This window comes from Penicillium samsonianum, assembly GCF_028829775.1.
Source record: "Penicillium samsonianum strain IBT 33392 chromosome Unknown utg000002l_segment0_segment0, whole genome shotgun sequence".
Lineage (NCBI taxonomy): Eukaryota > Fungi > Ascomycota > Eurotiomycetes > Eurotiales > Aspergillaceae > Penicillium > Penicillium samsonianum.
The window spans coordinates 3,119,948-3,131,486 of record NW_026643260.1 but is presented as its reverse complement, the minus strand read 5'-3'; the positions used below and the strand labels follow the sequence as shown (position 1 = coordinate 3,131,486).

Genomic DNA, 11,539 nt, shown 5'->3' with positions numbered 1-11,539 from the left:
CACCCCTGTAGATACAGAAACTCCTCAATTGATGGATATGAATTTGTAATGGAGTCAGAAAGAGAATCAGAAAGAAGCAGAGGATGAGCAGTGACAAATCACTGAATACTAGATTCTCCTAGATTCCATTGACTGAAAGCAGCCTGGATTGAATTGACTTCATGCGATGCAACATAATGCAAGCTGTAAGCAGAAACTAGTGGTGAAGATGTTAAACTGCATCAATGGCGATACTCTTGTTTAGGGAGATCATCTCGGCCCCGGGATCCGTAAGCCGACGTTGTAAATATACTACACGACTGATAACGCGAGATTGGATGTAATTGGCCCTCGCCCCTTCAATTGCCCTTCAATCTAGAACCCCTATATGTTCCAATCCTGCCGCGGCCTCCACAAGTAGCCTCTCTGTTTAGCATGTGCCCAGATCCTTCAGGAGCAGGCAACTATACTTGAGTACATAGTATCTTGCATTGGTTAAAGTGGAGACCTACTAAACTGTGTACAAAGTACCGGCGCACCTGTTCCACGGGTATTTCAGACCGCGGGATGTTTATTAATCGCTTACCGACGCCCGAATTGTGTACAAAGTACGGAGTATACAGCATGCAGGGGGAAGCACCTGTCAGATATTTACGTACTAATCTCGCTTACCTCCGACCTCGGGAGGATGCACCCTTAAACTTAAAAGAGTGGAACTTCGGGACGGGAGAGCGGACCGTTTTTAATGGGCCCACCTGTCAACTGGTATTTAAGATCTCCGTTATGGACCCGTATCGGTAAGTATGATATGTCCGAGAAATACGTTACTAGTTTATCCTCGCCACATTCCGGTAGGGTGCAGCCTAGCTGCAGCTTATCGCTAACATCCGGGGAGCTTCTATTCGGCAGTTCACATAGTATAGAACAGGATTTAATTTTACTATGAGGACTGCGTAATCAATGGAAGTACCTCGAATTCCCGTCTTTAGAGACCCAATATGGTAGGAATAACCGACGTAGGCAAATGTGGATAGGCAAGAAGTAGATATGGAGACAAATCACCTATACAACTGGTATAATGACGCAATTTTGGTGGAATGAGCGTTTGCTGAGCTGGCTGACTAGTAGCTGCAGCTAGCTGTTCTTTCATTGGCCAGCTTTGGATATTTCAAAGTGAAGATGGGAGTATAGAGCATATCATTATTCTGATATCTTGAGGAGCTCTTTAAAATACATCAACTTTTTCAGTGAGATTTTGTTTGCCTTATTGTCCTATATTTCATATTGCTAAAGATGAAGAAGCTCATGGGATTCCTTTTTGAGATAGCGTAGCTAACCAAGAGAACTAGTTTGTCAGATATTCTCTATGTAGTATTCAGTCATGGTTTCATCCTTGGCTAGCTATCTAACTTAGACGGACTTTACTCTTCTTTTCTGCTGATTTCTGGTCGCTGCTTGATAGTGCAGAAAAAACCTCGCTGTTTCATCAAGAACCCATTTTCCACTGTAAGCGCCTTCGGGTCGAGGATATTGATCTAGGTCTCTTATCAGCGGCAAGAAATTCCTGGTCTAAGATGTACATTACTCACATCGTAGTTAAGGATTAAGAAAGGGATAAGCTTTTTCACTTCGAAAATACCAATGTGCTTTCCAAGACACACGCGTCTCCCAGAACCAAACTAGTATGAGAGTCAGTCATGTGCATCAAGTAATGATTTCTAGCGAATGGTACTCACAGTCAGCATGCTCTGCTCAAGCTTCTTTTTATGACTTTCGCCGCCACAAAGCCACCTCTCTGGGTTCCACTCTTCGGGCCGAGGACCAAATGTTGGCTCGTGTCGGTTCACCACGTAGGGGTTACCACCAACTAGAGTACCTTCGGGGAGATAGCTGCCCAGCACGGTGACGCCCCCGGTGGGAACAGTGCGCTCAAGGGGTAGTGCAAACGGAGGGTTTATACGTGCTCCTTCTTGAACACAGGCGTCGAGGTAGGGAAGATCGCGGACCTCATTCCATTTTGGATACTGGCGAGAAACCTTCGCCACTTCAAGTTCTTGCCTTAGTTTCTCCATTGTGTCTGGATATGCAAGTAGGTTATCTGTAAAAGTATTAGTTTTCATGTCTAAACTACCAAGCTATCCCCAGAGCTTTTTGCTGTAAAGACAGGCCACTATGGCTCAGAGAATTCATGCTGCCAAACCCCTGAAGCTGTAGGATACTCACTGGACTCACTTAGCCCTGAAATTAGTTCAAACAAAGGATACGGGTATTCCACTTACCACATAACATTCCGCATCAATGTACCGGTCGAATCCGAGCCAGCAATGACATTTGAAAATGTCCACGCAGTTGAAGCCCTGTGATTGTTGTGAATATGACATTGGTCGATAATTCGGAATTATTTTCCCTACCATGGCGGTAAATTGGAGTTGGCTCTGTGAATTTCGAGGAAGCGGGCCAGAAAGTCCTTCTTTTCGGGGTTGGCACTAGCGCCATCTTTGGCATCCGCTGTCTCGCTTGATCGCTCGCGAATAGCTTTACTGACAAATCCCAGGATCGTCATGCCAGGCGTTCGTCGGATCTTGTGGAGTAATTGATTCTTGTAGATCCAAGGGTCGAGCCAGGTAATTTGGGTCATCTAAGGACGTTAGGAAATATGTAAGCTACATGAGGTTTGACTAGGCATACGTACCGGCGCTGCAGTCTTAAAGAAGCCAAAGATAGCATCAAGCATTCCTCCAACGTCGTAGCCTTGCTCAAGAAACCCGTATCTTTGAGAGAAGGACATTGTTCCCATCACGTCAAATGCGAAATATTGTAGCCAATCACCAAAATCAAATGTCTCACCGGTAGCCACAAAACGCCGGTTAAGCTGCTCAGATAGACATAACAGCACTTCCTCGACCAGTCCTTCGAAATTGACGACATTGGAGAGAGAAAAAAGCGGCGCGATGGGGCTTTTAATGTGCTTGTGTACCTGTTCATCTATCGTGTTGAAGACCGCCAGCATAGAGCCGCGCTCCCGGGTGTATGGTCGTAATGTGGCATAGAAGTTGCTCTAGAAAAGAAAACAAAGAACCGAGTGTTAGAGTTGCTCTAGCTCTGTTATCTTGCACGTTTAACGGGTATACAGACTTTGGGGAAGCCAGGTCTTATTGGATAAACTGTTGCAATGGCCTCGGGGTTGCTGAACGAGACCATATGAGGTCCAATTCGAACAACGTCGCCATATTTTGCATGAACCGCTTGATGATACAGATGTGCGCGACCCGTCTTCACCCACCAAACCCTTTGAAGATTGGTGAGGCTGGCTAGAAAGGGCCCAGGAATATGTCGCAAGGACCACCACACCCGGAAAAGATGCAAAGATATAGCTATGGTTGCCGCTGCCAAAGCAACAGACCATACTTGTGCTCCATCATAATCTTTAATGCTCGTCATAAGGAAGTTTGAGGAAGAAATGGCAGCAGTGACAAATATTATCATTGTTAATGAGAACCATTCAAAGGGATTGGCGGTCTTCAAGGTCTCCCGAGTAGGAATAAAGTAAATCGCTACAACATAGAGTGAGATAAGAGTTGGGGTGGGATGATGGTCTCCGGCGCAGTTCATCCAAAGGACTGTAACAATGCCAGTTGTCCCTTGGACAATCCCTGCTCTTACACGTTGCTTGTACGTTGCTTGTACGTTGCTTGACAATATTATGAATTAATTACTATAATTATATGAATATGATGAATTCAATTTAGGTAATGATCGCTGAATACATTCCCTCGGGCAAGTAAGCCGAACGAAGCCCCGAGGCCGAGGTATCCTTGTATTTCGTAAAATACCGCCGCCTCGTACTATTGTGCTGCATGTTGAGATTAGCAGTAAGACGGAACGTTGTCGGTTGTTTGTGCGGAGCAAGTATACGATCTATCCAATCAGACATGGTGGAGAAAATCTCCTCACGTAGTATCTGACATGCATAAGGCTACTTGCATCATGCGCGACGGAAATATCCGTAGTGTCGGACATGCATACAGCTAAATACTTCCGCCGAGACGGAGGTATGAGCTACATACTTCCGCCGTGACGGAGGTATGTCGATTTCCTATCTGGCCCCAAATGATCCTATCATACACCGCGGCCGTAGAGTTGCGAGGTGATAGCACGAGCAGAGTACCAGGCGGAGGCCGATCCCGGGATCATAAAAGTTCCCCTCTATTTCAGCATCTTGAGTGCCTGGTTTCGGCACGTCAACAACAGAGCCATCATCTCTCAATATTATACAGTGAAACCTCGAGCTGGAGATAGCAACAGAGCATCTATGAGCGTAAACGCAATTAAGGGAGCTTCGCACCAGCCTCTCGACACGGTCCTCAGCAACTTCAATGCTATTCACACCGATAGCTTCAAAAGCGATGGGGATCGTAGCAAGGCACTCCTGGGCGCGTATGCTCTAGTAAGTCGGCTTGAGACTCCATGGGATACTATTTCCAGACTATGCATGAACCAGGTAAGCTCTAACCTCTTCACACTTTCTGATACATCGAATAACAGATAGCTTCCTCGTAGCCCGCTCTGTAAGCCAGCTTGAAGGTAGTCAAAGACCTGCTGCTGTTTGAGAACTGGCATGAGAGGGGCAATGCTGCTGCAAATAGTGATAACCTAGCCGATATGGTCAAGTGCGAGCCTAGACTTCTTGGTCAGTCCTTCAAGCTCCTCAATGTAGGCCTCGAATTTGAAGACTTACATCAACCGGGTTCAGCTCGTATTCTTCGCCATCTTGCAGCAAATCATATATTACAAGGACTCACTGGGTAATTACAAGCCAACGAAATTCTCGCTGTCTCTGCGCCAGACCGTCTTCGGGGAATGGATCAACTTTCTGTAAGCTACGACCTTTCCCCCGCCATATGTTTTTCTCAGTCTGGATACTAAATATTTGCTTCAGCTATGATACCAACATGTCAGTCTTCTTCAAAACACCCGAGTATCTTAAGAAGACGACCTATGCAAATATCACCCACCTAGAAGATGGCGTCTTCTAGTATGCGAAAGACCAGGAGGGAGACATGTTCGCATACTACAATGAGAATCCTCGCGAAGGAGCATCGTTCAATCATGTTATGGGTGGTGTCATGGCGGACCAGGCCACCTGGCTAGACATTATACCACCAGAGAGATTTTTGGATGGTGCCGATCCCAGTCAGCCGCTTGTGGTCGATGTTGGTGGAAACATTGGCCATGACATTGAGAAATTTCGACAGGTATATCCAGACACAGCTGCACAGCTGTATCTTTAGGACAGACCGGCGGTCATTGAGCTATCCAAGTGTCCTGGTACTGTGAACAAGATACCCCACGACTTTTTCCAGGAGCAACCAATCAAGGGTGAGAGCGATTCTTACATTTGGCAAGAATCAGGACACTAAATTATGATCGCAGATTCTTGTTTTGCACGACTGGTCTGATGAGCCAGCAAGCAAGATTTTGCAAGCACTCCGAGGTGCACTCAGGCGTGGATACAGCAAGCTTTTGATTCACGGCCATGTGGTGCCGGATACAATGGCACACCCTCATTCGACGTCTTACGACTTGAACATGATGGTTCCGGTCGCGGGACAGGAAAGAACTGAGACCCAATGGCGTAGATTGCTTCACCCAGCAGGATACAAGGTTGTCCAGGTGTGGCGGTCACCCTTGGCAGCCCAGGCTGTTGTAGAGGCAGAGCTGGCCTAAGCATTCAAATTGAAAGGCCGTAATCACTTATTATCTGAATACCTCGAGTTCTATGCGGCAAGAGCGATATTCTTACTAGAACAGTATAGGTGATTGAAGAGCAGAAATTTGATCTATTCTCTATGGCAATGCAGGAGATCAAGGATCCTGTTAAGTTCAAGAAATAACTTCCACGGGTGGGCACAGACCGTGTGTATACTAAAATATGGGCAAAGAAGAAAGCTCTATCTGAGCATACCTAGTTTCAGGCTCGCTCATCAGCCTTTCCTGCCTTGCGCTGTGCCATAGAGAAGTACTAGAGAACCCAATTGGGTAATTACTGCGACATGCGATTTACGCGTTCTCCAAACAATATCTCCAATAGGCTATTGGAAGTATATGTAATGCATTCCTTCGGGGTAGGTCTGTCTACGTTGCCTCATGTTTCTCGTGTCTCATACGACGGTGTTGTTCCGACACTCCGCGGTAAGCGACAGTGAATAGATTGACTATGTACCCACCGTCGTATCTGCCGTATGTAAAGCTTACTGCTTACTATGTAGGGAGTATTGAACAAATAGTAAGCAGCCAGCCTCATGCATGTCGCAGGATTTGACCCGAATAGGCAGTCCCGCCCCATACAAGTATGCCTCAACCTCATCAGTATTGCGGCCACATGTAGTCGGGTCACATTGGCCATTCGGACCATACGCCTTATCGAGCTCCTGGACAATAGACCTGAATAGGTCTACAGACCGTGCATAGCCTACGAATGCCATCCTGAAACCCTTTAGTGCTGACAACGAACTGCATCCTTCCTCACGGCTGGGTGCAGTGGGTCTGCTTGTCATAGGCACCAGCGAGCAGGCAGAGCCTGGTTTGAGTATTCCTGGCGGCTCCAATTCCCTATTTTGAAGTGCTGTTTCATTTCTGTTCATTCTTTAGAATTCGCGTGGGCTTTCCTATTCACCGTTCACTTTTGCTCTTAGCACAAAGGCTCAGGCGAAACAACTTTGTTCCATCCGCTATGGCATTATTATCATTTTTTGATTCCTTTAGAAACTTCTCCACGCATGTGGAAGCTCCTCATATTTTATCTCCCCCTGCAGTCCAGATTCCAATTTCCTCGTCGACCGTAGACGTGAGGGTAATCGATACGTATGTCAAATCAGACATGGCCAGCGCACTCTATCTTCTAACCTGCTGGCACGTGAATTAGCAATACACGTCTGTACATGAAGCCAGGAGTTTTCTGGGAGCCAGAATTACCAGGCTTTGAGGGGCCTAACTCCCCAGTATACAGCTTCCTTGTCTCGCATGGTGATCACCACATAGTCTTTGACCTTGGCGTACGCACCGACTGGGAGGCGCTTCCCCCAAGCTCGTAGAGCTTGTCAAGGCCACTACCACGGTATCATCTTGCGACAGGGACGTGGTATCTGTGCTAGATGAAGATAGCAGCGGCCTGAACATTCGCAGCTCCGACATTGAGGCTGTGATATGGTCACATAACCATTTCGATCACACGGGCGACCCATCTCGATTCCCGGCCCATACGGAGCTCGTTGTCGGGCCCGGCGTCAAGGCAAGCTCATGGCCTGGCTATCCGTCCAACCCGAACGGCACGGTCCTAGACAGCGATGCTGCAGGTCGCAATGTCACCGAAATCGATATTCAGGGCGCGGGCCTCAAGGTTGGCCGCTTCGATGCTTTTGACTACTTTGGAGATGGTTCTTTCTATTTGCTTGACGCACCTGGCCACGCCTCGGGACACATGTGTGGCCTGGCACGCACGACAGCCGACCCACCCTCGTTCGTCCTCATGGGCGCCGATGCGTCCCATCATGCCGGTGTGTTGCGACCTTCGAAGTATCTCCCTCTGCCCCAGCCGGACCCCTCAAGTCACACTCATAGCTATGGCGGGTGTCCTGGGGACTTACTGATGCAGCTAGAGACTTGGAAAAGTCCTGATGAGCCTTTCTTCCAGGTGGCATGGGGGCCAATGTTCCCTGATTATGAGGCAGCTATAACAACTGTCTCCAAGATCCAGGAGCTAGATGCTGATGGCAGTGTTTTGATTCTTCTTGCACATGACGAGTCACTGGATGAGCGTATCCCGCTATTCCCTGACCGTGTGAACGACTGGAAGGCCCAGAACCTGCGAGATGACACGCGATGGATATTTTGCAAGGAAATGGAGAATGTTACACTCTGACTAAATGATAGGAAGCCAGCTTAAACAATCTATCACTAATGTGTCCCTACTCTTCCGTATAGCCTATTCCTCTTTCCGCCTCTTACATATGTCTGACGTTACTCCTTGTACCTGGTCAACCTACTGCAGGACATCTTCCTGTACATCTTTGCTCTTCGGCCCATCAAAGATAATAGCAATGTCCTCCAGTGAAGGACCCATAGTCTCCGGAAACGGTTCGCAGATGGTAAGGTAAAATCTCTAGGATGAAGAGGCCCATGTTTCCGTTGAAACCGAAATTGTATGCGGGTGAGAATAGGTAGAGGAGAACGACAACAGCGTACCCAGCGGCATTATTGTTGAGACCGTTTCTGTTTCAGGTTGATAGGACCTGCTCCCTACCTGGATTAATCTTCCTTTCTCTCTCTTAGCCAGCTAGCTCAATAAAACCCTATGGTTTCCTTTCCCATTAAAATCTATACATCACCTTGGAATCTATAACATATGTTAAAAGTTTAGATTGTTAGAATATATACGTGGCTGGCTAATATAGATTACTGATGTTAATATGTATCCGTTTGACTTACTTTGGGCACCTGGATCCGTAGCTATAACATACGCAGAGAGTCCATGTAGTCCACAGAATCACCCTCACCGTCCATCCATCCATGGATGGATCCATCAGCTGGATACTTATTAAGCATAATTAAGAGCCCTGGAGGTCCACGCCCGGGCGCCGCCCGATCCCCACTGCGCACCCGGGCAGCCCTGGAGGTGTGAACCTTGGAAATACTCAGTAAGCAGAACCCAAAGCGCCCTATAAAGCGGCAACACCCTGATCGGAAAAGTTGTGGCCGTGGTCTAGAATCCGGTACATAGAGCAACATATATGCAGCTAAAGGGGCCATGAAAAGAAAACGAAGAACAAAAAGCATTACGCCGACAATTCCGCTAGTCCGTATTCACACAGTAATCAATCACCGCCGAGCTTTCTCGTCCTCAATCTGGCTGCGAAGGTCCGAAAGAACATCATGCCGTTGGGCCATATGGCTTTTCAGCCCGTCCACCTGTTCTCCAACAGCCTTGACATCCTCCCTGAGTCGCTCCAAATCCTGACCGTCCTTAGCACGGCCAGTGCCCTCACGGAGCTCCCGCAACTCCCGCTCCTTATATTCCAACAGTGAGAGTGCCTCCTTTTTAATCAAAACCCAGTTGGGCCGGCCATCATTGCGTGACCCATCCCGCCGAGAGTCGGAGGCTTTATTGGCGGAGCTCAGCTTCTTCTCCAACTCCGCGAGTTCGCGGCGCAGCCGCACCTTCTCCCACTCTTCATCCTGGATAGTGTCACTGAAATCCGTTCCCTTGGGCTGGTACGAGCCCTTGCCACCAACGCCCAGACGGCCGAGGTAGGTATCGCCGAACTTGGCCTTGCGGCCTGTCCGTGTTTCCGTATCGCCATCTACGCCATAGCGCTGTGCGGGTCGCGCCTTGTCGACTTGGTAGTCTATATTGTTGTGCTCGAATGAGGCGCGCAGCGATGCGGGGATGGTGCGTGGGATGCGGAAACCCTCGTGGCGGAAGTTCAGGATGTGCAGGAAGGCGAGTGTTGCATCTTTATTGATTGCGGGTGATGAGGAGGGGTTGACCAGGTTCCAGGCGGAGTGGACATCGGTGTCGGGGACGTCGAGTGATTCGTAGAGTGGTTGTAATTGTTGGACTGGGGGTGGTCAGCGGGATATTTTTCTGGGCGCTATGCGCTGTAAGGGTTACTCACATTCTACTTGGCCGCGCGCGTTCCGGTTGGCGTCGTAGATCTCGGTGTACTTGTTCTTGTCGTCGGGCTTCATGTACCAATCAAAGCCGTCCTTTAGGCCGAGCGAGTCGTCCTCGTCTTCTATCCGCTCGAACTTCTCCTGTCCGCCGCTTAGTGCGCGGGTCGCATGGACGAGATGTGATTTGGATTCTGGGACTAGCCAATCGGGCAGGACATTCGGGACATCTTGTAGTTCCTATTTACAAATAAGACGCCGTGTTAGAGCGATTTGGTGATGATGTGAGAGGGTAGATCACTTACGCCGTTGACCAGGTCGAAAACTAGGCGCATCGCAACACAGAATTCCTCGAAATCCAGCTCCCCATCTCCGTCGACATCGGCAATGTCCCAGACCTTCTCGAGCTGGTCATCGCGCAGCCGGCTGTTCCTCAGCACAGAGGCGGCTTGGGAGCTGTTCAGGTGTTTTTGGCCATTTGATAATGAGGCGAAAATCTCCCAATATCGCTCAATCTCCCATTGCTCAATCTTTTTAGTAGCCATGATGTATGAAGCTCCGATGAATGGCGTGGAGGATGAGGTGGGAACAATGGGGGGAGATATTCGGATTTACTTACTTCCGTCAGGGGCTCTGAGGTCATTGGACTCACAATGTAATTATCCTTCTCTAGTTATCGTATTCATATTGAATTGTTTATAATAATTGTGGTCTATGTAGTTGTCTATTGGAATTTGATGCGTTCCTTTAATTATAGTACATGATCTCCCTCTGTGTTTAGTAGGAGAACTCGATATCTCCTTTCCCCAAAACATGATGATTGAATCATCGGCGTTATGAATCCTCCTTCTCGTCTTTCTTCTCTTGTTTAGCCTTCGCTGCAGCCTCGAGCTGCTCCCTGACTTGAATAATCGCTCGTTCAGCTTCCAACGCAAGCTCTGGTGCTTCCAAGATCGTGGCCAACTTCTTAGCATCAGACATCTTCAACAGGACCCGATCCTCACTCTGCTCTATGTCGTCGGCAACCTCGGAATATGATGTCTCGGTCGTGGTACCTTCTAGTGCTCCAGATGCGCGTTTGGCATATAGCTGCTCTAGCTCCGGTAATGAGATGGGGTTGAGGAGATTCTTGTCAACGAGGAATTCTAGATGTCTTGAGCCATTCAATGCTGTGTATTCTCGTCAGTTCCATAGACCAGATCCGTGTAGAAAAGCAAACTAACCGCGCCAGTGGGACCAGCCCCGGTACGCCAAATAGAAAAAGGGAATATTCGGAACCCTAGTCTGTATTAGTATATCATATCACCGGGGAAGACTCGTAGCATTCACATACACTGGTACCAACCCAAAGGGTGCTGTAATCGGTGCAGCAATCAAGCTCCACATCATCCTCTTCCGATGAAGCTCCTGTCTCTCCGTGGCGACCGTGCGCAGCACATTTTGAATTTGCTCCAATCGCACCGCGTTACCGGGGAACAGCACATCAATCTTGCCCTTTCCATGATCTCCATTGATTCGCTGCTGGGTTTTAAACGAAGGAATGCTTTTGAGGGCCCATTCTTCAAAGGGTATCCGTTGCTGGACTCGATTGCCCCATCTAACAAGGTGCATCTTCCATCCTTTGTCGGCTTCCTCCCACTTCGCCCATGTTTCAGCCGCCTTTGTTGTGATCCTATCAAGAATTGAAAGCTCTTTGGCTAAATCCTTGTTAAGGGGTCGAGCATATACGAGGACCCGTTTTGTCGAGATGGGAATTAGGAAAAGGCGCATGGTGGAGGATGTCTAAGACAATTGACAATCCACAATCGATTGCGGGGAAGATAAATGATAGATATCAAATGGGTCAGGATAAAGAGGAATAGTTGAAGACTTCACAATAAATAGTCCATCG

General features: G+C 48.2%; 6 protein-coding genes across 6 annotated transcripts; 2 read left to right on the top strand and 4 right to left on the bottom strand.

The window, feature by feature from the left end:
- Positions 1-1,400: 1,400 nt before the first annotated feature.
- N7471_003055 (uncharacterized protein) lies at positions 1,401-2,051 on the bottom strand (the record flags this gene model as incomplete). Its single annotated transcript, XM_057275775.1, has 3 exons — positions 1,401-1,514; positions 1,569-1,658; positions 1,716-2,051. The coding sequence occupies 3 exons, from the start codon at positions 2,049-2,051 to the stop codon at positions 1,401-1,403; spliced, it is 540 nt and encodes a 179-aa protein (XP_057140413.1).
- A 98-nt stretch (positions 2,052-2,149) lies between these two features.
- On the bottom strand, positions 2,150-3,180 carry N7471_003054 (cytochrome P450; the record flags this gene model as incomplete). The annotated part of the gene is made up of 5 exons (XM_057275774.1): positions 2,150-2,201; positions 2,259-2,336; positions 2,391-2,617; positions 2,672-3,037; positions 3,115-3,180. The coding sequence occupies 5 exons, from the start codon at positions 3,178-3,180 to the stop codon at positions 2,150-2,152; spliced, it is 789 nt and encodes a 262-aa protein (XP_057140412.1).
- A 1,111-nt stretch (positions 3,181-4,291) lies between these two features.
- Positions 4,292-5,706, top strand: N7471_003053 (S-adenosyl-L-methionine-dependent methyltransferase; the record flags this gene model as incomplete). Its single annotated transcript, XM_057275773.1, has 6 exons — positions 4,292-4,426; positions 4,564-4,692; positions 4,733-4,854; positions 4,939-4,957; positions 5,016-5,234; positions 5,413-5,706. The coding sequence occupies 6 exons, from the start codon at positions 4,292-4,294 to the stop codon at positions 5,704-5,706; spliced, it is 918 nt and encodes a 305-aa protein (XP_057140411.1).
- A 1,006-nt stretch (positions 5,707-6,712) lies between these two features.
- N7471_003052 (MBL fold metallo-hydrolase) lies at positions 6,713-7,900 on the top strand (the record flags this gene model as incomplete). The annotated part of the gene is made up of 3 exons (XM_057275772.1): positions 6,713-6,843; positions 6,905-7,034; positions 7,085-7,900. The coding sequence occupies 3 exons, from the start codon at positions 6,713-6,715 to the stop codon at positions 7,898-7,900; spliced, it is 1,077 nt and encodes a 358-aa protein (XP_057140410.1).
- An 803-nt stretch (positions 7,901-8,703) lies between these two features.
- end3 (cytoskeletal adaptor protein SagA) lies at positions 8,704-10,213 on the bottom strand. Its single transcript, XM_057275771.1, has 3 exons — positions 9,954-10,213; positions 9,654-9,888; positions 8,704-9,596 (listed from the first exon to the last, which is right to left on the bottom strand). Exons 1-3 carry the CDS (start codon positions 10,191-10,193, stop codon positions 8,857-8,859), a joined length of 1,215 nt encoding a protein of 404 aa, XP_057140409.1. The 5' UTR covers positions 10,194-10,213; the 3' UTR covers positions 8,704-8,856.
- Positions 10,214-10,482: 269 nt separating this feature from the next.
- On the bottom strand, positions 10,483-11,418 carry N7471_003050 (mitochondrial K+-H+ exchange-related family protein; the record flags this gene model as incomplete). Its single annotated transcript, XM_057275770.1, has 3 exons — positions 10,483-10,817; positions 10,872-10,927; positions 10,982-11,418. 3 exons carry the CDS (start codon positions 11,416-11,418, stop codon positions 10,483-10,485), a joined length of 828 nt encoding a protein of 275 aa, XP_057140408.1.
- Between the last annotated feature and the right edge of the window lie 121 nt (positions 11,419-11,539).